At 47.6% G+C, this 22,104-nt stretch overlaps 2 protein-coding genes across 3 annotated transcripts in view; one reads left to right on the top strand and one right to left on the bottom strand.

Annotated features, from left to right (window-relative positions):
- pde8b (phosphodiesterase 8B) overlaps positions 1–8,217 on the top strand; it is a 32,746-nt gene extending 24,529 nt beyond the window's left edge. For both annotated transcript variants that reach the window (XM_070988987.1, XM_070988989.1), the window contains exons 16-22: positions 1,071–1,200; positions 1,723–1,921; positions 2,058–2,275; positions 2,388–2,526; positions 2,805–2,972; positions 3,065–3,194; positions 5,621–8,217. In XM_070988987.1, the coding sequence (XP_070845088.1) occupies positions 1,071–1,200; positions 1,723–1,921; positions 2,058–2,275; positions 2,388–2,526; positions 2,805–2,972; positions 3,065–3,194; positions 5,621–5,730 (1,094 nt within the window). In that variant the 3' untranslated portion in view covers positions 5,731–8,217. The remainder of the gene's footprint in view (positions 1–1,070; positions 1,201–1,722; positions 1,922–2,057; positions 2,276–2,387; positions 2,527–2,804; positions 2,973–3,064; positions 3,195–5,620) is intronic.
- A 759-nt stretch (positions 8,218–8,976) lies between these two features.
- wdr41 (WD repeat domain 41) lies at positions 8,977–17,295 on the bottom strand. Its single transcript, XM_070989372.1, has 13 exons — positions 16,874–17,295; positions 15,114–15,229; positions 14,062–14,110; positions 13,845–13,973; positions 13,680–13,742; positions 12,447–12,558; positions 12,303–12,365; positions 12,125–12,229; positions 11,869–12,050; positions 11,667–11,788; positions 10,735–10,820; positions 9,358–9,491; positions 8,977–9,275 (listed from the first exon to the last, which is right to left on the bottom strand). The coding sequence occupies exons 1-13, from the start codon at positions 16,919–16,921 to the stop codon at positions 9,135–9,137; spliced, it is 1,350 nt and encodes a 449-aa protein (XP_070845473.1). The 5' UTR covers positions 16,922–17,295; the 3' UTR covers positions 8,977–9,134.
- Between the last annotated feature and the right edge of the window lie 4,809 nt (positions 17,296–22,104).

Raw genomic sequence — 22,104 nt, 5'->3', positions numbered from 1 at the left:
GAAGGATGAGCGTTAAAGAAAGTTTGAGATTTTGGGGAAATACTTTATTTGGAGACAATGATTCATTAGTTTAGCCTAAAGACCAAAAGGATGAACCACAGAATATGATTCATTTCTGGTGTGGGAACAGAGAGCCGTGCTAGCTGTTTCCCCCCGCTTCCAGTCTTTATGCTAAGCTAAGCTAATCAACTCCCAATTCCAGCTTCATGTGGGAGGTATCAATGTTTTTGTCTAACTCAGAGGAAAAAAGCCGTATTTCCCCAAAATGTCCAACAGTTCCTGCAGCTGAATCCCGTCCAACAAGCTCTGGTTTGTAAAGTCAGTAACGTCCACGCTAAGGCGTCGCCAGCTTTCTGGTGTTCATCACGCCGGCCACAGAAATGTTTCGCCGCTCCGCTTCTCGGCGCTTTAACGGCAAACAAAACAGAAGTAGGAGGAGAATGAATACCCATAACTGAGTCGCGTGTTGAGTCCTGCTGGTGGATCAGAACTGTCCCTGCACCGAACCTTCAAACTCAGGAGAGTAAAACCTGTGAAAGCGTGAGGAGCGCCGGGCTCCTGCTGGAAAACTGCTGTCTTTTAAGATGCATTCACAGAGCTGACTGTTCACAGCTCTGACAGACGAGTAAGACGAGCCGACCGGCGCTGAGCTGATGTTACTGAGCGAAGAGCAGGTGGGAGTGCAGGCGCGTCGTCACAGAGCTGCTGCCTGCACTCAATCTCATGAATAAATATTCAGTTTAAGCTGATTACTGTCCCGACGGGAGCCTTCCAGTGTTCCCGCGGCTTTGCAGAGTGTGAATTCTTCCGGTTTATTATGTAATCCCCATTATCATGATTAAGCTCTCAAGAACACTTAAGAAGATCAAAACCAAGAGTCAAATTTCCAGGAAAACGGCGTCTTTCTCCCGTCTGCTCTCAAACAACCCTTTAAACGCTGCTCGCCGTCTTCCTTCCTTAGCCAGTGTGTTAGCACATGCATAGATGTCAGAGAGCCACGACTGCTGCAGCCTTTTCTGATGTATCCATGAATTAATGGCTGTGAGGTGACCTCGTGTGTGTGCACACAGATATGAGTCAGAGCCAGCTGGCTATCCCCGTCACTCTGAGTGACGTCCCGCCGTCCATCGCCGAGATGCTGAACGATGAGGAGTGCTGGGAGTTCAACATCCTGGAGCTGGAGGCCGCGACGCACAAGAGGTACGAAGGTGGAGGAAAGTGAATCACAGCAGCCGGAAGGAGGAGGAAGACTAGTTTCTTAGACTGAGATCATTTATGAGTCGCTCCAGCAGTTAACTTGGATTTATTGGAGCCTTTCACTTCTTTTGCCTCCTCAACATTGACGATTGAATACATTTTCTTAGAATCAACCCAACATTAACCTTCACTCACCATGTTTCTGCGTATTTCACAATATATATATTGTCATAATGTCAAATCTGTATGGCAGATATGAAGCTTCAGACATTGGTGGCATAAAGACTAGAAACAGCAGCAGCTAGACTCCAGGAAGTCACTGCACCCCGTCAGTAAATAGTCCTGTCCTTTACACCCACATGTCTTTTTTACATTTAGGTTTTTCTAAAAATTCAACATTAAAGATGCCTTTGGGCAGAGCCAGGCTAGCTGCTTCAAGTCTCAATGCTAAGCTAAGCTAGCTGTAGCTTCACCTTTAACATGACAGCATGTGTAAGAGGCCGTCTTCTGCGTGATCCCCTGCAGGCCGCTGACTTACCTCGGGCTGAAGATCTTCACGAGTTTCGGCGTGTGTGAGTTCCTAAACTGCTCGGAGGCCACGCTGCGCTCCTGGCTGCAGCTGATGGAGGCCAGCTACCACGCCTCCAACTCCTACCACAACTCCACCCACGCCGCAGACGTGCTGCACGCTACTGCATACTTCCTCCGCAAAGAGAGGGTCAAGGTTAGACGAAAAACACCACACGCGCTGTTGTTTTAGCCACGAGATCGCCTTAAAATGCAGCACATTTATTCAAGCAAGCAGGCGTCAGACGCAGCCCAGCGCTGACATCCCTCTGTGTCTGTGCTGCTTCCTTCAGAGCAGTCTGGACCAGCTGGACGAGGTGGCGGCGCTGATCGCGGCCACAGTGCACGACGTGGACCACCCGGGCAGGACCAACTCCTTCTTGTGTAACGCAGGCAGCGAACTGGCGATCCTCTACAACGACACGGCCGTGCTGGAGAGCCACCACGCCGCCCTCGCCTTCCAGCTGACCATGCGAGACGGCAAGAGCAACATCTTCAAGAACACCGACCGGTCGGTAGCAGCAGACACACGCGACCTGAAACGGCGTGCGACATGATGATCCCGTGGCGGATCGGTGTCCGACAGGTCCAGATCTTAACTTTATCCCCTCCCTTGCTGGCAGGAACCAGTTCCGAACGCTGCGGCAGGCGATCATCGACATGGTGTTGGCCACGGAGATGACCAGACACTTTGAGCACGTCAGCAAGTTCGTGAACAGCATCAACAAGCCGATGGCCGCCATCGAAGAGACCAGCATCAGTGTGAGTGTGGCCATGCGAAGGTTACGCAGCGGTGACGCGTCATTTCACAGGTCTGTTGTTTCAAAACACGTTTCCTGGAAGGAAATCTGCAAGTCGGTGCTGATTATAAGGAAACGGAAGCAAAGCTCTGAGACGTGTTAGCACAGCAGCTAACAGGAAATGCACAAATTTAACATACTGAGTGTCACTGTGAAGACGACGTGTCTCTGCTGTCTGTCTGTGCTAGATGCATGCTTTATGTTCGTGTGACGCTCACGTCTTCCGTGTCTTTCCTGCAGAGCGTGAACAGCGACTGTGACGGTCAGGCCAACATCAGGAACTCTCCAGAGAACCGTCTGCTGATCAAGAGGATGCTGATCAAGTGCGCAGACGTGGCGAACCCCTGCAGGCCGCTCGAGCTGTGCATCGAGTGGGCCGGCCGGATCTCTGAGGAGTACTTTGCACAGGTGTGACGAGCCGTGCGCTGAACAGGGACGATTCGGCTTTGGTTCGCCTGCGCTGCCGCCGCTTAACGGTGATGTGTGTGTTTCCCCCGCAGACGGACGAGGAGAAGCGGCAGGGGCTGCCGGTGGTGATGCCTGTGTTCGACAGGAACACCTGCAGCGTGCCCAAGTCCCAGATCTCCTTCATCGACTACTTCATCACCGATATGTTTGACGCCTGGGATGGTAAGAATCCTCTGCTGCGCTGCGTTTAGTCACTTCCTTTTCCACTTCACTTCCAAGGAGGACGGTGTTCCTAAAATAAGCCCGGTACATATTTACTACAGTCTGCTTGTGTTAGTCAAAGGTCACGAGTCTCAGCTGGAGTCCAACAGGCTACTTTACGAGCTTCAATGTTTACTTTCAGAGGACTTAAGTACTTACAGTAACTGGCTTTGTGGAGCGTCCTCGTCTGCTTTTACTTTGCCTGTATGTTTGATGTCTGCTCTTCAGTCCACTTCTAACTACATTACAGCTAGATTCACATTTTTCTGTCCTCCTCTCTGATAACTGTCTCAGACCTCCTCGTTTAGTCCAAGCAGCTTTTGGAGCTCCTCCAAAGTGAAGCCTGAAAGTTTCATCTCAACCTTTCAAACAGGGGTTTGATGAACAAACGCTGGTCTTTGCTTGGTTTTCACATCTCAACAAGTCTGTTCAGGCTGCTGACAAAGACGCGCTTGAAAACTCCTGTAAAAGCTCGTAAATTGGTCTAAAATCCGTAGCATTCCCTTTCAGCTGTGAAACGGCACAAAGAAGAAAAGAGTTGATTGATTTTGTAGGTTTTTATAGGAAAAGATGGTAAAAAGCAGATTCGGCCCTTTAAGTGATTTGTTTAGAGGAACAAACGATTGCGTCTTTTCGCTGAACAGACATTTTGGCTTTTAAAATGAATATTAAAAAGGTTCAAAAGCAGAAAACAAGACTAAGAGTCTACAATCGTGCTGCTAGCATAGCTATGCTTCAAGCTAAATGCTATCATCAGCAGGCTCGCAGGCTCAAAATCAACGCTAGCGTTTGCTAATTAGCACAAGAGGCAAAGTGCAGCTGAGGTTGAACTGAAGTCAGAGGATCATCAAAGTCCACAATTCACGCCGTTTACATCATTTCAAACCGACCAATAGCTTCAACTACAAGCAGAGATGTCAGCCTGAAGGTGGCGCTAGAGCGTCAGGTGCTTTTCATTTGGCTTCATCCACGATCATTTTGTCCTTAAAGAAGAAAACAGAAAAGAGGAAAGAACGAATATCTGGAGCAAATTTCAAGGCCGTCCAAAACTTTTCAGGACTTTTTAATAAAAAAAATCAGCCTCATGGTGGCGCTAGAAGAAACGTGAGCAGGGTTCATCCTCTGGGATCACGAGTGTCTGGACAATCCATCCAATGGCTGTTTCCGTCTGATCCACTGCCAGCTTTGCTTCAGGGATTTCCAATGTTGCTAATCAACAATCGACAAACTGGGTAGAATGGTCCCCTGGAAACACACCAGTGGCCCCGCGAGTGTTTCCAGCCGAGCAGATGTCGCCTGTTTCCGGACCTCTGAATCTCCGCCCACATCTCCGATTGGTCAGCAGGATGAATGAAAGCGAACGACAGCTCTGTCAGACGTCGGGATGAAACGGCCTCGGGCGCTCTCAGAGGCTTCCTGGAAGATGGCAGGAGTGGAAATTACAGGAAAGGAGGAGGAAGAGCCAAGAGGGAAGGGGCAGGACGGCGCTCAGAGCTCCCCATTCCCACTGAATCTCCCTTTGAGTTTAGACTCCCCAAGAGGGAACTTGTTTACTGTCAACACAGCTCTGATGTCACGGAAAGATTCCGAATGCCAGCGGGATGCAGAGAAACTGCGAGGGCGTCGGGAGGGGGAGTTGGGAAAATAGCGGAGGGGATGGGGGTTTAGGATCGCTAGGGTCTTGGGGGGGGGGGGGGGGGGGGGGGGTGCTTCACTTACACACACACACACACACACACACACACACACACACACACACACACACACACACACACACAGCCGCTCTCACTCCACCAGGGTCACTGTGAGTTCCACAGATGCAGCCGGGGTCATCAACACGCCGGAAACGAGGATGTAAACAAGACGAGGTCGTGCACTGAGGACACACACTCACACAGCCCAAACTGTGTGTGTGTGTGTGTGTGTGTGTGTGTGTGTGTGTGTGTGTGTGTGTGTGTGTGTGTGTGTGTGTGTGTGTGAGAGATGCAGGGAGACCTTCGGCTCCAGCTGGCCTTTAATGTGGGAGCAACACTGCAGAGTGTACATAACATTAGCCACTGTACATGAACCACACACACACACACACACACACACACACACACACACACACACACACACACACACACACACACACACACACACACACACACACACACTCCTGCCCGGCAACTCGTGTGGAACGATCACAGGAAGCGTCTGACAGGAGGTGTGGCCACGTTTCGCCGTGCTCGTCTTCTTCCTGTTCACAGTGTGTCTGCGGAGCTTAATGACTCAAATTATCGTCGTTTTAGTGCAAAGTTTAAGATTAGCTGAGCACAAATCCAGTGTGTGTGTCCAAATCTGTGTCCGCGTCCTTCAACCTGTCCTCCTCTGTGTCCCCCCCGCAGCCTTCGCCAGCCTGCCTGGTCTCATGGAACACCTGTCGGAGAATTACAAGTACTGGAAGGGCTTGGACGAGATGAAGTGCAAGAGCCTGCGTCCTCCTCCTCCTTCGTGACCTCCTCGCCGCCTCCTCTCACCCATCGCTCCGGGCAGGGCGGCACAGCCAGTGCGGTGGACAGTTAGTCTCTTCAGCTGTGATTCGACGGAGCTCCATGGCCCCCCGGCCGCGTTCGGGCCCCGACGGCGGGCGATCTGGGCCTCTGAGAGCGGGCGTCACTGACCGATGGACACCGAGACGCTGATTCAGTCTCAAATCACAGCCTCTTTTCTTGTGTGGCTCCGGCGGAGGTGGTGTCTGCCAGCGGAGAACAGGTTGTCATTTGAGGGCCCCGTCGACTCTCCGCTGGCCCTGTTCAGTTTTCCTAATAGCACCTGTGTGGAGCTCACAGCTCACCTGACAATCTGCACCATACAACGCAACACACCAAAAACCTGCACTTTAGCTAATCGAGACGTTTCCCTCTTGTTATTTCTGCTTTTCTTTGAACAGATCTTTTCATTCTGCGTCTGTCTGTTGCTCTAAAGACACGTGGCGAATAAGACGGTGAGCAGAGCCCGAGGCACCGACACGGATCTGTCCACGCTCGTCAGCCGACGTGCGACACGGTCGAGAGACGCTCTGACTGGTGTCTGGGACCAAACGCTTAGCAAGCCTGTCCCTGTTAGGCCCCGTAATGAAAGATCCTGCTGGAAAGATTTAAGGGGAGCCCCGGGGGCCAATCGGAGGGGAGCAGCGGACAGGTTTTAAAGATCACGTAGCATCCTGGACGCCTCGTCTGTGAAAGCAGCATCACAGCAGACGTCACACACTCAGCTTTGTGACACTAACTGTAGATATCTGCACCCAGATCAAAGGAAACATGTGACCTGCGAGCATCTGAACACTCAGTCAGTGTTTCACTCACTGAAGAAGCAGCACATCCTCGTGTGGATCCAGCTCGGCTGCAGCGCCGGCCTGCGTGGTTTCTGTTAGACGGTTATCGTTTAAAATCCTGCAGCTGCCTTTCACCTCGCAGTCATTTGGGGGAAATCTAGCTGCACATGAGCTCCAGATTATTTGGAGACAAGGCCGTCGGATGATGACATGTGTGTGGTGTCTCTGCCCTCTGGTGGCCACACAGCAGCGGTGCAGTTGTGGCACGCAGACATGATCCAGAGGAAAGCTGTTATCAGCCCAGGTTGACTGAGGATAGAAAGTAGTCAGCATCTAGAAAGAAAAGCTTTTAAGAGCTGAACCAGTGTCGTCCTGTAGTTAACACAGCTGTGCATCGTTCAGAGCACTCTCCTAAATTTAACCCTCGAAGGTGAAACAGTGTTGGAGAACAGTGGATTCGAAGTGTCGATTAGTGGCTAAATCTGCAGATATCCATAAACCAGCTGAGCTGCCATCATGTATTAACCAGCTCTCGTCCCATCTGGATGGTCACGGGTGAAGCGGGAGGTGTGTGTTCAGAGTGTGTGTGTGCGTTAATCCAGGAAACGCTCATGACAGTGTTAACCAAAGGCACGGCGAGCTCGTTACAGGTGCCTTACTCTTTGGTCATCGTTACAGAAGCAGAAGTATTTTTTGGTTGAGACTGCTCCTGAAGAAAGGAAACCTAACCAGAAAAGCCATACGTGTTCTCCATGTTGTCGAAGAGCAGGACTCTGGGTAGCTTTGAGTCGACTCGGCGACTCGGCGTTTGTCGTTCTGTCCCGACCGTCCTGACGTCTCCTTCTGTTGTACGACTGCGAGGTTTCTACAGAATCAGGTGAAGCTGGATCAGACGTGAACTCCTCTGTTGGTTTGTTGTTGCTTCAGTTCGCTTCACTCACGTGCTCGTGATGGTTGGTAGTCATCTTGCTGACGAGCACGGTCTTAATCGACGCCTTAATCTGCTCACGTTTGGGTGTTTCGGTCCGCTGTGGTTGCTCTGTCTCCACCTCACGTACCTGCTGTTCTGTACATACTCGCTCAGTGTATCCTTCTTCCTTCTTTGCTTTGCGTTTTGCATCATTTGCTTTTGGCTGTTATATGCTGCCGAGGTGATTTCCAATCAAAGTCTCTGACTCAAGATTTTAATATTTCACGCCGACTTGAAACTGCTGAATGTTTCATGACTGCTCTCGCCGATCATCAGAAGATATTTTTGCTAGACGATGATGAAAGATTTCTATTCTCAGAGACGATTCACGGACTTCCACGTCGGGCACGCCTTTCCTGTGAGCAGCCACGACTGGGAAGCGATGCCACCGATCAGAGGGGATGACGCCTGGCTCGCTCTGCGTCCGCTAAGGCAGAGCCGGACTGTGAGCTGCTTGTTCGTCATGATAAGCCTTCATCACCTCCTCTCTCATCTCTGACACTGAGCCGTGGCTGCAGACAACGTGCCAATCCTGCTGTTTTGTATAATTTATAAGCAGAACAATCAGAAAGTCATGTTATATACGGTTCAAACTATTTTTCAAAGGAGAAAAGTCATTATTGGTCATTTAATGTGTGTTTTCAAAGATTTTACTGCCTCATGCATAGTAATAAAAGAGCTTTCCATCAGAGTCACTGAAGATGTCTGAAAAGGTGAATTCAGTTTGCTTTCTGGATTACGACGTCTTATTTTGACCTCTGTCAAACACAGGGATGTATTCTGAGAGGCGATTAAAGCTTTCTTTAAAGAACACGTTGGTACATTCATGGAAGCAGTTTGAGATTTTAGGAACGACGCTGAAGAGTTAGATCACAGGATGGACACCATCACATCTGTCCGCTCCACGAGCAGCCGAGAGACGCTCAGCATTGTTCAGAATAGAGACAGAAAGCAGCGTCCTGCCTGTCCAAAGGTAACACAGTCTGCATGCAGGCGCCTCCAAAGCTCGCTGATTAACACGTTATGAGTTCAGTTGTTGCAGGTTTTTTTTTTAACCTTCGGACAGAGCCAGGCCAGCTGCTTCCCCATTTCATGCTAAGTCAAGCTAGCTGGTTGGAGCTCATATGTAGTAAACAGAGAGAGCAGCCAAGAAATAATATAATGATAATAATGTGTAACTGTTCCTTTGAGTGAATACATGAATGCTGATTAAAGCATGAAGGGCTGTCACACTCCCTCCTTCATGCACCTCACAGGATGACTGAAAACACCCCGAGAAACAGGCTTATACACCAAACATGAAAAGGCACCGAAATGAGGACTGAAGCAGCTGCTCAGACAGCAGCAGCCAATCAAACGCCAGCTAATCCCTGACAGGCCTGCAGGACGCAGTGCGACCAATCATAGACAGCGTCCCACACACCAACATCACAGTGAAACACTGCAGGCTGGAAGAAAAGTTGTTTTGAGGTATTTTACTTCTTTAAGTGCAAACAACAACAATTACATCATCACTAAATGCAAACAACAATCCTTCCAGTGAGTTCACGTCACCTGACGTCACAGCTCTCCTTCAGAGCTGACTGAAGGTCAGGGGACAGAGGTCAGGGGTCGGTCAGAGTCCTCCGTTCTCCTCCAGTTTCTGGAAAAGCGCCAGGCTGCGCAGGTGGGACTGCCTCTCCCCGTTCTTCCACAGAATCAGCAGGTGGTCCGCCGAGCACGTGACCAGACCGTCCTCGCCGAAGCTCACGAACATCTGACAGAAGAGCAAAGAGACTTAATGCGCTGCTGTGACGCCGGTGCGAAGCAGGACACAAGGAAACGCCATTCAGTCCCACCTGGACGGCCCCCGAATGTCCAATCAGATCCCCCGTCAGCTCCAGCGTCCTGATGTTCGGGACGTCCGTGACCTTCTTTGACGGAGGACCGCTCTGTTTGTTCGACCGGCCGAAAGTCCACATTCCAAAGAACCCTGGTGGACACGGAGGACAGACTCAGGACAAAGAAGACACAAACAACCCAGCAAATTCATCTTGTCCAAACTCATTCGCTGCTCCTGGTTTGAAAACATGTTGTTCTGTGTATTCAAGGAGACGGAGGTCAGGTCTGATTGGCTAAAAGCAGCAGTTACATCATCAGAGGACTGAGTGGAGCAGAGTGTCTGAGGGTGAAACTGCAGCTGATGGACTGAGCCTCTAAAGCTGCTCTGACCAACACTCAGTCACACATCCAGCTGCACAGAGCAGCATTACTGCTGGAGTAAAGTCATGTTTGTGGCCAGCTGGTGAAGGTCAGTCTCATGTTGACTCTGTTTTTGCTCAGGTTTTGGTCCCTGCCAACTGTGAAGAGAAACATCTGGCTCTTCAGCTGTAAATGCTCCACTATGTTCTCCACATAGCTGCTAGCTTTGTCTGCTGTTTGGTGCAGAGCAGAGAGCACAGCGGGTTTGTACATCTCTGAAAACGATGCTACGAGACTGAACCAAAACTAAAACAATGAGCTCAAACTGAGCTGAGGGGAACTCCACAGCCGCGTCATGATCCTCTGTGGGCTCTTCACGTTACATTACCCCGAGTCCTCGTTTCCCCAGATCTCCACAACAGAGGTGGCGAAAGCAAAGTCAACATGATCCACATGAGCTACAGCAGCAACAATCATGGGAAACAGGCCAGGTTGAAACATACAGAGGTTTCCTTTAAAGGCCACAGGAGACGCAAGAGACTGATGTCTGGTTTCCATGAAACAGCGTAAAGCAAACGAGGCCTTTGCTGATGATTAGCGGGTGATGCAGGCTGAGTGCGTCTCCAGCCAAGATCTACTCGGCATCACCGCAGCTCTCCGCCGACCGCAGACGGCCCGACCACACAGACACACTGGACCTGAGACCACCCCACTCACTGTAAGAAGAAAACACAGCATCCGAGTGCTGCCGCAGCTCGCTTTGCTTTGATGTGCACAACACCACATCTGGAGTGCATAACTACAACAACACACCAACTGTACACACACACGCTGAGTGCAGGCAGGTCTCCTCAGTCTCTGAACTTTGTTTCATGCTCATGGACGTGATCAATCACTGGGAGCGTCATCCAGGTGTCTTAACGAGGCAAATCCAGCCAATCAGCACCGTGTGTGAAACTGTGTGTGTGTGCGCGCGTGTGTGTGTGTGTGTGTGTGTGTGTGTGTGTGTGTGTGTGTGTGTGTGTGTGCGTCACCTGGAGAGGCTGCCTCAGCAGGCAGAGGCAGGTCCTGGATCTCCCACATCCTCACGCTGCCGTCTTCAGAGCAGGACATCAGCTCGCTGAAACAGTCACAACATCTGCTTTAACGGCGAGCAGGTCTGCGGTGTGTTAAACACACGTCTGGGAACAGGTCTGAGCAGGACTCAGATCCTGGTCTACGCACTGCTCAGTCTCCATGTGTTTGTTTGTTTTCTCCACAGACCTTCAGGACATAAATACTCTTCAAATTAAATATCAGAACACAGAATGAGACGATAAACATCATTTAAAGGTAAAACAGAGGTGCTGGAAGGCCAAGTTAAACACTGGTACCTAAAAACTAATAAAGGCTGATTGAGGATTGATGATTTGCAGGGCTGCATCTGTTGATTTTCATTTTTAGCTACATCACAACTCAAATCAAACAAATGAACTATTAAAAGTACCCAGATTTTCATTTAGACGATGCAAAAGAAAACAGATTTTTGAGCATATTCAATAAGCTTGTTGCATGACTGTGTTTCAGAGCGCCTTCCAGAGCCATGAAAGAGCCATCGCAACCGCTAATCAGAGCCTGATTAACTAATGAAGAAAGCAGAAAAAATAGATGGACACTACACAACTCATGCTCGTCAGTCACAGGCAGAGGTCGCGCTGTTTAAAAGGGTCACGAGCCAGAGAAGCTGAGGAGCACCTTCATCACTTACAGCACTGTGTCTCTGCAGTGAAGTGCGTCCTCAGGTTTCATGGACAAAACTCTTCCTGTGCATGATCTCAAAGCAGATCACTGCTGAGAGCGATCAATGGCGTAAAATATCTCTCCAAAGAGAAAACTGATCGTCTGACATAAACTGTTCTGCAGCACTAACTCTGTCACACTCTGGATGCAAAAACTGCAGCTTGTGGGAAAACGTCTGGCTTGTTACCTGTCGGACAGCAGCATGGTGTGTAAGACGTTGGAGTCGTGGGCGACCTTCCTGTAGGCCACCACCGTCTTGGTCAGGACGCTGTACACATACAGGCCGCTGCCCACGGCTGCCAGGATGTGCTACAAGACACCAGCAGTACATTTGATTCCGGCTCACATTAACGAGCTCTGACGAGGCGCTGCGACACTCTCAGCCTCACCTTTCCATCGGTGGTCAGATGCTGAATGGACATCTCGCTGGGTTTGGCAGCCAATCGTATTTCAGCCTGAGCGCAGGATTGAGACTCCTCCCACAGGATGTGCTCATAGGCCAGGATGTTCCAATCGACCGCGTCCCATAAGATCAGCTCGCCCGCGTGGGAGCCGCTGGCGAAGAGCCCGTCTGAGGAAGACGACGGCGTACGTATGACATGTGAACCAAAGCGTGTGACCTGCACAGGTTCCTCATAGACTGACCTGTGACGTTGATCAGAGCTCGAATCTGGTCCTGGTGGTCAGACAGACAGCGGATCTCAGCCAATGACAGAGAGGAATCCGTAGACACGGTCAGCCTGTAGATGACTGCAGAGAAACAACCGTTATCATCAGTCTGCTCGTAACACACAGCACACTGACACGACCGCACGCTCTCTACCTATCTGTTTGTCCATCGCAGCAGCGAGGCAGTTCTTGGGCAGCTCTATCAGAGCCGTTATTCCTGCAAAACGCCAAAAACACACGAACAGCGTTAATCAGCGCGAGTGCAAACGGCGGCGTCGGGGCGTTTGTTGGTTCTTACCGGTGTCGCTGTGGTTCTGTCTGTGGCACTGCAGCTCCAAGTCTTTGTCCCACACACACAGCTCTTCCCCGCCGGACACCCACACACACAGCCGCTCCAGCACCAGCAAACACTGAGGACACACAAACACATGTGCTGCTTCTTCATCTGCACGTGGACGCACACACATACACACACAAAACATCAGCAAGGAAAAGAAATCAAGCACAATTAGCCTTTAAATGCTGCAGCTAACCTTCATCTATGATCAACAGCAGGCGCTTATCGTTCTCATCTTAAATCATAAGTGGCAGAACAACCTTTAGTGTCCAACATTTCAATTAGTGTCTCACACGTCTCGCCAACGCGAAGCTAATCGCTCAGAAATATGGGAAAAAATCTGATGTGCAGGACCAGGATGTACTTAATCCTGGTCCTCTATGTGAGCACGCATGGAGCAAACATTTCGAGCGCTTTTAGTGCTTCCAGTTTCCCCCTGGAGCCATTGTCTCACAAGCACTATCATTTTCACACAAGCGTTATGCAGAATCAATGAGATAAAGACCTAAAATGAGTTGTCCTACAGGTGACTGAGCATGTGGCAAAGACGTAAATGTCATAATCACTCATTTCCGTCACTTTACTGGCACCTGATTGGTCGTTCTGTGCACAGGAGAAGCCATGTGACTCCAAACATGCAAGCGTTGACACTGCTGGCTGTTAAAGTAATGGCTTTTGTTCAGACACGATGGGATCATTATGGAAACGAGCCCCAACGCTCGTTCAATATCTGGACCCTTCTACGGGGGAGGGAGTGAGGTCACTGCTGGGAACAGCCGCGAGTAAAGGAATGATGTCAGCGCTCACTGCGACTCAGTCCCCAACGCACCGCCGTCAGATGTCTCGTTTTGTCCAAACGTTCAGTGTTAAACATGACGAAGAGGAGCAGCTAACGCTCACACAGGAGAAGAGGGAACCTGTGGCTTGTTGAAAAATGGCTGAAACCATGAACTGATCATCACGGCCCTTCTCACTAATGAATCCACTAAGAATTCTTCTCATCAGTCTAATTCGGTGTATTTTTGTGCAAAAGATGTGATAAATGTATTACGAGAAGATCAGAACAGGAAGCATTGTTTCATTTCCCTCTGTCCAGGTGTTTCCAGGTGTCCTCCTGCTTCAGTCTGACAACATTAAATAAAACTGTCTTGTATTAGGACATGTGACTCACATGCAGATGAGCTCATCAGTTACCTTCACAGACGACTGAAGGTCTGAAATGGTCTGAACCCTGTTGCCTGTGTCAGGGTCCCACAGCTGACGAGTAAGATTAAGGAATTACAAACACAACACACCAAACAGTGATTCAGAATGTGTTCAGATGCTGTGTGTTCGCTCCAGCTTTCGGTACGAGGATACGCTGAGACTGCGGTCCGAGGAGGCCGTGATGAGCGAGGTGTGCGATGTGAGTCCATTGTTACAGGTGAAGGTGGTCATGGCTGTTATTTGCTGGGAATGGCCCCTCAGCTCCTGCAGCCTCTCCCCGGTCTAACCGTCAGAAAAAATAAGCAATTAGTGCCACAGTGTTGTGAGAAATTTCACAAAGCGGCGAAATGATCGACTTGCAATGCGTTACCTCGATATTCCAAACGAGGACGAGGCCGTCGTCCCCTGCTGAGGCACACCTGGAAAACATAAGATGAAAGCGATGAATTGTGTCTTGCTCGTACGTGACACAAACACCTCGCTGGAGATGTGCACTTGGCAGCCATCATCTTTTGTGAGTTCAGCGAGCGTAGCCAAACGCAGAGTTAATCTCTATCTGTGTGAGGGATGATTTCCCGTACGTCCATCTCCACCGGACAAATCTTAAAAAAAACACCTGTCCGGGGGCTTTCCACCTTCGCTCGCCCTCTGACCCTCGGCCGTGCACACTCCCTGCTCCCAAAATCAACAGACAGGATGAGCAGATAAAAAAGAGGTAAAATGAGAAGAGAGGAACTGTCAAGGATACATTTTCTGACTTCAAAAGCAATCTGGAGGGAATTTTCTGGCCTTTGCCCCCGACTGTGAACCTGTGTGCTGAGAGGACGAGACCCAGAGGAGGGGGTTATTACTGGAGGAGACCAGGCGTGAAGCAACCCCCACCTCCTGACACACACACACACACACACACACACACACACACACACACACACACACACACACACACACACACACACACACACACACACACACACTCACTTAGTTCTGTCCCAATCTGAGCGCTTATGTAGACCCACTCTACCATGCCTGTGTGCAGCATGCTTCCACAACGCAGCGCCGAGAGGAGAGCAGGTGCAAAGCCTTTCAGTGTGTGTGTGTGTGTGTGTGTGTGTGTGTGTGTGTGTGTGTGTGTGTGTGTGTGTGTGTGTGCGTGCGTGCGTGCGTGCGTGCGTGCGTGCGTGCCTGTGTGTGTGTGTGTGTGTGGGCAGCATTAAAGGGCTCAGGTTAGGACTGTACTGCGCACACACAATCACAGAGCGGCGATGATTGGGCTCTTGTCATGCTCTGTAAGTTTTCTGTAGGTGAGGATCTCCTGTCAATCACAGAGGGATAGAGGCCAGCCAAGGGTAGAGGAGAGAGGTTAGAAAGAACGAAAACCGGGGGGGACGGGGGTGGGTGAGGGGGGGCTTGTGGTCTGCTTACCTGAAGTCATCAATCTGCACCAGAAATCGAACAATGTCAAAATGTCCTTTCAGCACCTGCAGCTCAGTGAACCAGTTTTTGGGCTGTTCCTCTCCGATGCACAACACAGGGCTTTTCTGCAGACAAGAGAGGGACAGCAGTGAGACAAACAGGCCGCGTGGAGGAAGACAGTGGACAGAGCGCAGAGCAGGGACAGACAGCAGTGGACAGCGACTCACTGCATTTTTAATGGACTTGTATTTTCATTTTCTGCGACCTAATGCTTTCGTTCTACTACACTAAATCAGCGGTTCCTAATCTCTTTGCTTCATGACCACGTACCAAAAAGAGTTTTAGCAGTTTCACCAAAAACATTTCCCCTCTCAGCCCGCAGAAGTCAAATTATATTTCACAAAGAAGAGACGAACAGAGGAAAGTCTGCAAAACGATGAGCGATCTGTGAAGCACAACTTAGCTTTTCTTCTTTTCCATCCCATTAATCATCTCATGATCCAGATTTATCCTGTGGTCTTTTAGAGGTTTGGAACCACTGGACCAAACTGCTGAACTGTACGCTCCCCGTGCTTTTACCACATTTTCGCCTCTAAGTATTTTTACACTGCAGTATTGCCAGAATACTTCTTCCACCACTCTTTTCACGTTGAACTATGTGCTGTGAGCATGAAGTTTCAGCGGCTGTTTATCTGGCTAATAATCTGGCGTGTCATTCTGCTGATGATGGAAAGCATTTCATAACTTTCACTGGTTATGTCAAGGAAAAGAGACGTTTTATGAACTCTGAGACATGATGGAGAGACAAATACACTAAACTGAGATGCTCCACCAAAACGTTTGCATAATAAAAGAGATTCAAAACATACAAATATAACACAATAATCTGCATGCACACAACAAGGCACTAAAACACCCAAAATACACAGAAGTTGGTCTTTAATTCTGAATGATGGACTATCAGCCAGCTGTAAAGGAGTATTTCTGAACTGTTGTATGGGTACTAAAGGATCTGAGTACTTCTACCAGCACTGGAGACATCATTTAGTTTAGTTTTAGTTTAGTTTAATGTGCATAAACGTTGAACAGCATAAAGCCAGATAATAGATATAAAACAGACGTGACAGCACAGGTGCTTATAGATGACGGAGAGAAAAATGCTGAGAACATGGACACAAAAACCCACAGATCTGATGAATATGAAGTTCTGTGAGCAAATGTATTTTAAGAAGCAAAGTAAAGCAGCATTTTAATAATGAAGCTCGCTGCTTCCTCATTTCTGATGCTTTGGGTGGTTTAATTACTGTATAACATCATCTCCATCATAATAAACCTCCATCATAATCTGACACAAGTGTAATGGGAGTAAAAATATTCATATTTCTACATGTATTTCTAAATAAATATTTCTCCTAATTACGAGTACTTAACAATAATATTTCAGTAACGTGACAGTACTTCAGTAAATGTACCCCTGGTCGCCAATCGTACATGTTTGGGTTTTTTTGGAAATACATTAGTTTTAATGGTTTTAGGAGAGTATGTATTAGTCCAAACTAAATTACCATCGATCAAATAGGGATCAATCATGCAATAAGCGGGAGAAGATAAACAAGACCCTCACTCAAACACATAGCTAGTATAGCACAGCTAGCTTACACGTAAAAATATTAGCTTAACTGATGCAGCTACATTAGCTTAACTGACGCGGCTACATTAGCTTAACTGACGTAGCTAACGTTCAAATTAATATTTACAATCCGTCTTACCTCCACTGAGCTCTGAGCTTCTCGACCACCAAGAATCCACCGAAGCATGACTGCGTTTTTCAGCGACTGACAGACTGAAGCTAGTTCCTAAATTTCACTGAATAACGCTACGAGCCCTAATCATAGTTAACATGTTCCTGTTAGCATCACAAACAAGCTAACGTTACAGGCTCGTGCATCATTAGCGTAAACAGGGAAATCACAAACGCTTCCGCTCGTGAAATATCGACCTATTTCTCGTCTTATTGTGAGTCTGAGATGTCACGTTTCGAGTCGTTGACCGGATAATTTCACCAAAGCTCACAAAATGTAACGTTAATGCAGTCGTGTGTAAGATAGCATCATGTTGTTATAAGGTGCATCTTAGTCACGACCACAACAAATATTCATGTGACTCAAACGACGGAAGCCTTAGATGGACTGGATTCATTCAGGTCGAGAAATACTGGACACACATTAACAACTGCTGTAAAGAAACATGTTATTTTAATGGTTTCCTTTACATTTTAAAGAACTCCATGTGGGCGTGTCTGTTCTTTATTGATCACGCTTTCCTTTAATACCCCTCCAGCCTTCTTAACAAATAAAAAAGCGCTGCTTTGAATAATAATTTGGTTTTTCCAGACTAAATGGGATGACATTTAAGAGAAACTCTCTTCAGCAGATAAACGTGAAAACAGCCTTCTGATGTCAAATGAAAATGTATGTTTTTACACATACAATAAGAAGCACATATTTGACCGGAAGGGAAATTTAACGTTTCAACACGGTCAGCTGCTGAGCTCGTGCATCCTGTTTAAATGGGTGTCATTCTCCCTTTGACAGGTAGATGGCAGTGTGTAACAATCCCATGAGATCAGATGGTTCAAGCCTCCATTAAACAGGGAAAACCAAGCAGTTTTAAAAAGTGTTTCCCCTCACATTTATCTAAATTCTGAGCATAATTCTTGAAAGACAAAATCAAATTATTTCTTTGATTCTGTTGTTTGGTTTTACTTCTCTCTGCCTACATTTTTTCCCATTTCCCCTTATTTTTCTCCTCCTTCCCGTGACTACTACTTTCATTTTGACCTGCTCTCCCTCCATATCTTCCTTCTCCATTCTACATTATCTTCCTCGGTGCGCCTCCCCTGTTAACACACAGATACACACACATCACACACACACACAGTCACACATCACCCTTGCTGTGTCTACCCCTGCTCCTCCGATTGAGACGACACGCAGTGTAGGGCCTGTGACCTTCATGGTGGCTCAGATCTGCGGCTGGCACTGATTTCTGATTTAGTGTCGATCCGCCGCGCTTGTCAGGGGCTGCGAGGTGCTTTCCATGCGGTAATAGAAAAGCTCAAGGGCAGCTAGAGAAAGGAGGAGGGTTGGGGAGAAGGATTGGTTGAGGTGGAGTGAATGGGTTTTAGATTTGGGGATGGGTGATGCTCTGTTTGTTTAACTATCTGTCAGATGTCTGGATGAATAGGTCAAATATGTAAACTGTAGAGAAGTGCTTCAGTCAGTGTGTAATTCACTGAAAGGATGTGGAGGATTGTGATTTAAGTGCAAAAGCAACAAGACAGCAGACACCCGAGCAGCTCTGTGAGGCTGCACTGAGCCATTCTTTGAGCTGAAGGCTAATGTCAATAACAAATGCTCATGATGAGATGGCTAACATACTGATGTTTATGTTCACCATCTTAGCATGTTAGCACGCTAACATTTATGAATCAGCACTAAAAAATAATGTACAGCTGAGGCTCATTGGTTATGTCATTATTTTTGCAGGTTTTTGAAAAATTCAATTTTTAACTATTTTCAATCAGGACCAATCAGCAAAAAAAAAACCCATCCCACTCCAAACCACAACATCAGCCTCATGGTGGCTCTGGAGAAAAGTCAGCAGGATACATCATCTGGTAACCACGAACATGCAAATTATGTGCCGGTCCATCCTGTAAATGTACGAATATTTCACAGAATCGGTGGATTTTGAGCTGCCGATGGCTTTAGATGAAAAGTCAGAGAATCACCAAAGTAATTAGGATTTATCTTCTGAGCACAGCGAATATTTGACCCAATTTCATGCAAATCCATCCATCCAGGTGTTTCAGCCTGGACCAAAGTGGTGGACGAACCAACCCACCGACAGACCAACATCGCCATCCCCACAGAAAAGGTGGAGAGAAGAAAGAGGGCTTATGCAGAGATTCACCAGGAAGAAATAGGAGAAAAAGATAAGCACAGCCTCGCTCAGGTGTGGACGAGGTGTCAAATATGACCAATGGCAGGAATCAGCTAAGAGCTGAAGTCATGATGCGATGGCCACCGAAACACTCGCAGCACTAAAGACCAGAGTCAGAGCTAAGAGAAAAGTCCGCCGGCTCCCTCGTCCCCCACCGCCTGGGCTCGTCCCCCATCTCCTCCCTGTAAGGAAAACAAATGGTTATGATGATGGAAAAGGAATTAAGCTGTAATTTAACAATGGGCCAACAGCAGTATTCAATAACAGGCTCCCTCCCTCGCTGTTCGAGGAGGCCTTGTAGAAGAGAGAGTCTCATTCTTGACCAACACACTTCACTGTCCCTCTTCATCAGGCTTTCACTGTGTTCTGTTTTACCCGCCGTGGCCTCTGCCTCACGTGGGGTCTCGATACGCCGGGCAGCAGCCTCACCAGCCCGCTGCAGACTCAGGATTGTCCTTTACTGCTCTTTCTTTACCAATATCTGACTTCTCCATCGCTTTCTTTATGTTAACAATGACATATATTCAGTATTCCTGAGGCTGTCACCCTGACGTCCATTTCTTCCACAAAAATCTTCAAAAACCAAATAAGATTTCAGCTTTTAGCAAACATTTCACAGGCTGGAAAGTGTTGTTTCCTTTAAAGTGGCGACACTCGTGCCATAAGACCTACTCCTCAGGATCGTGGTCTCAGGCTGACCAGGGAAGATGCCTGAGTGTATTCAAGCTTGTCACTCTGATTTGTCACATGAATATGACTGTAATTGCTGTGTTTCAGTCATCATAGGTTTAATTATCAGCCTTGACCCATCACACGCTGGCATGCAGAGGCTCACACCGGCCTCAGACACGAGGAGGGAAGGATCGTTTTTGTCCAGATCCACAAAGTTAGAAGAAATACAGCACAGTAATGCGAAGCTGCCAGTTCTCCTTTGCTCTGTACCGTCTCCCTCTCTGTCCAACTGATCATCACTGTCTGTCTCTCACCCCTCCTCCCCCTTCCTCCCTCCCTCATTGGTGACCCACTAATGTTCTGTTCATTTTCTCTTATGAATAGATAATGGGCAAAAATCAAATCTCTTCATTTGCATGTAATACAATTAAGACGTTTTCAAACAATGACAAATGGAGGGAGCAGCGAGATGTCAGTCAGCCTCGTCAGCGAAAGAGCAAAGACGCCATCGGCGAAACTCTCCGTTTTAACGAAAATTAATAAAACCTTCAAATGGGATTTTCTCGCCGCCATCTGGCATAACAATCACCAAGACGCTCTTAGACTCTGCCTGTCAAATAAAATTAAACTTCTCATGAATTTGGATCCATAACGTGGGTGTGAAGCCACCAACGTACCTCTGCTCCCCCAAATCCAAAGGATAATCAATAATTACGGGATGTGTGGCTCAAACTGAGTATTTCTTCACAGTAACATCAGCTCCAGGTGTTACAGCTGATAGCTGAAAGACAGGTTCACATTTTTAAAGCCTGACTCAGAACAATGTGTACATCACTTTCTGATTCTAACATGCTGTTTATGCTAAGCTAAGCTAATCAGCTGCAGGCTCTAGCTTCATAATTAGAGTACAGACCTGAAAGAGGTATCAATCTCTTTATCCTGCAGTCAGTAAATGCAGCATCGGTGTCAACAACGCTTTTTTTGTGCAAAAATGCAAATCAAAGCTCAGCCGCAGTCAAAACGAGGATTCAGCAGACTGTTAGCCGAATCAAGCAGGCATCTCCCAAAGTCCAACGTCTGTTTAGCATTAGCATCTTTGTGCTTCCCCAGCAGTGTTTCCTTGCTGAGTTGGAAACACAAAGAGGGAATTTTGTACAAAAAGACTTGACACCCACTTGATACGACTGATTCTCATATTGGTATCAGCTGGATTTTGTTCCCATCTCTTCTTTGACACCAAGCAATAGTTGGACATGTGGGGGAAATGTCCATGTTTGCTTTCTCGCCAAGGGTTAGATGAGAAGTCTGAAACCACTCTCATGACTGTACGCTAATTATAAAACTAGAGCTAGGAGCCAGTTAGCTTAGCTTAGCATAAAACCTGGAAATTGGAAACATTTAGTCTGGAAATGCAAGAAGTAACAAAATCTGCCAAAAGCTCACAATTAACACGTTATAAAAAATGTTTGTTTCTTTATAAACTGTACATGTAAAAACATCAAGCTGTGGTTTTACATAGGTGATGCGTTCAGGGACTTCTTGTCATCACACCTCAGGTTTTGTACAACTTAGATAAACCAGACATAACATGTATTGATCTTCAGTGGTGGTGGTAGGCAGATATGTAGTTTTGGACAGAGCCAGGCTGGCTGTTTCCTGTTTTTAAGCTAAGATAAGCTAAGCTAAGCTAACCACCAACAGGCTAGAATTGAAGCAAAGACCGGCAAACTATTATTGTTATTTTGTCAAGTTAATCACAAAAACGTAGATTTCTGATCGGTCCTGATATAAATTCACATCACTTCATTCAATGTCATATAAAAACATAAACATGTGGACACACATGCAGTAACACATGCATGCACACCTAGACATGCACAGAACACACAAACTGACTCTCACACGTACATAAACACACACACACACACACACACACACACACACACACACTCTAGCACAGGAAAATTAATGAGCTCTCATTCATAATCCAGGATAGAGAGAGCCATATTCACCCTTGGATGGTTTATTGACTGATTTCATTTATTTGTGTGGAATAAATAGGAGGTAAACATTGGCTCGCTCTCACATTTTCCGCGACACACTCGCTGCACAGCATTCTGGGAGAAATGATCCCACCAACAGCAGGGTCACTGATTGGCTACCTCGTCAGCGTGTGACAAATTACCCAATGAGAAATAGGTTACCCATTTCCACAAACTAATTAACCTGGGTGATAGTGAAACAAATTATTACATTTATGTATTATTTTTCACATCTGTCGCCAGACTGCAAAAATCTTTATCCTGGTGCTTCACGATCGCTT

This window comes from Chaetodon trifascialis, chromosome 20 (assembly GCF_039877785.1).
Source record: "Chaetodon trifascialis isolate fChaTrf1 chromosome 20, fChaTrf1.hap1, whole genome shotgun sequence".
In the NCBI taxonomy this organism is placed as follows: Eukaryota; Metazoa; Chordata; class Actinopteri; order Chaetodontiformes; family Chaetodontidae; genus Chaetodon; species Chaetodon trifascialis.
Note: the sequence above shows the minus strand (reverse complement) of the source record. Positions and strands in the feature narration are given on the sequence as shown.

Bases quoted from the DNA above. Each gene is read 5' to 3' on its own strand.
- wdr41 (XM_070989372.1), bottom strand. From the start codon at position 16,921: ATGCTTCGGTGGATTCTTGGTGGTCGAGAAGCTCAGAGCTCAGTGGAG. The intron at 12,230-12,302 runs GTAGAGAGCGTG...GTTTCTCTGCAG, and splicing joins TGCGATGGACAAACAGATAG to TCATCTACAGGCTGACCGTG. The intron at 9,492-10,734 runs GTGACGCACACA...CGTGTCCACCAG, and splicing joins TGCTGAGGCAGCCTCTCCAG to GGTTCTTTGGAATGTGGACT.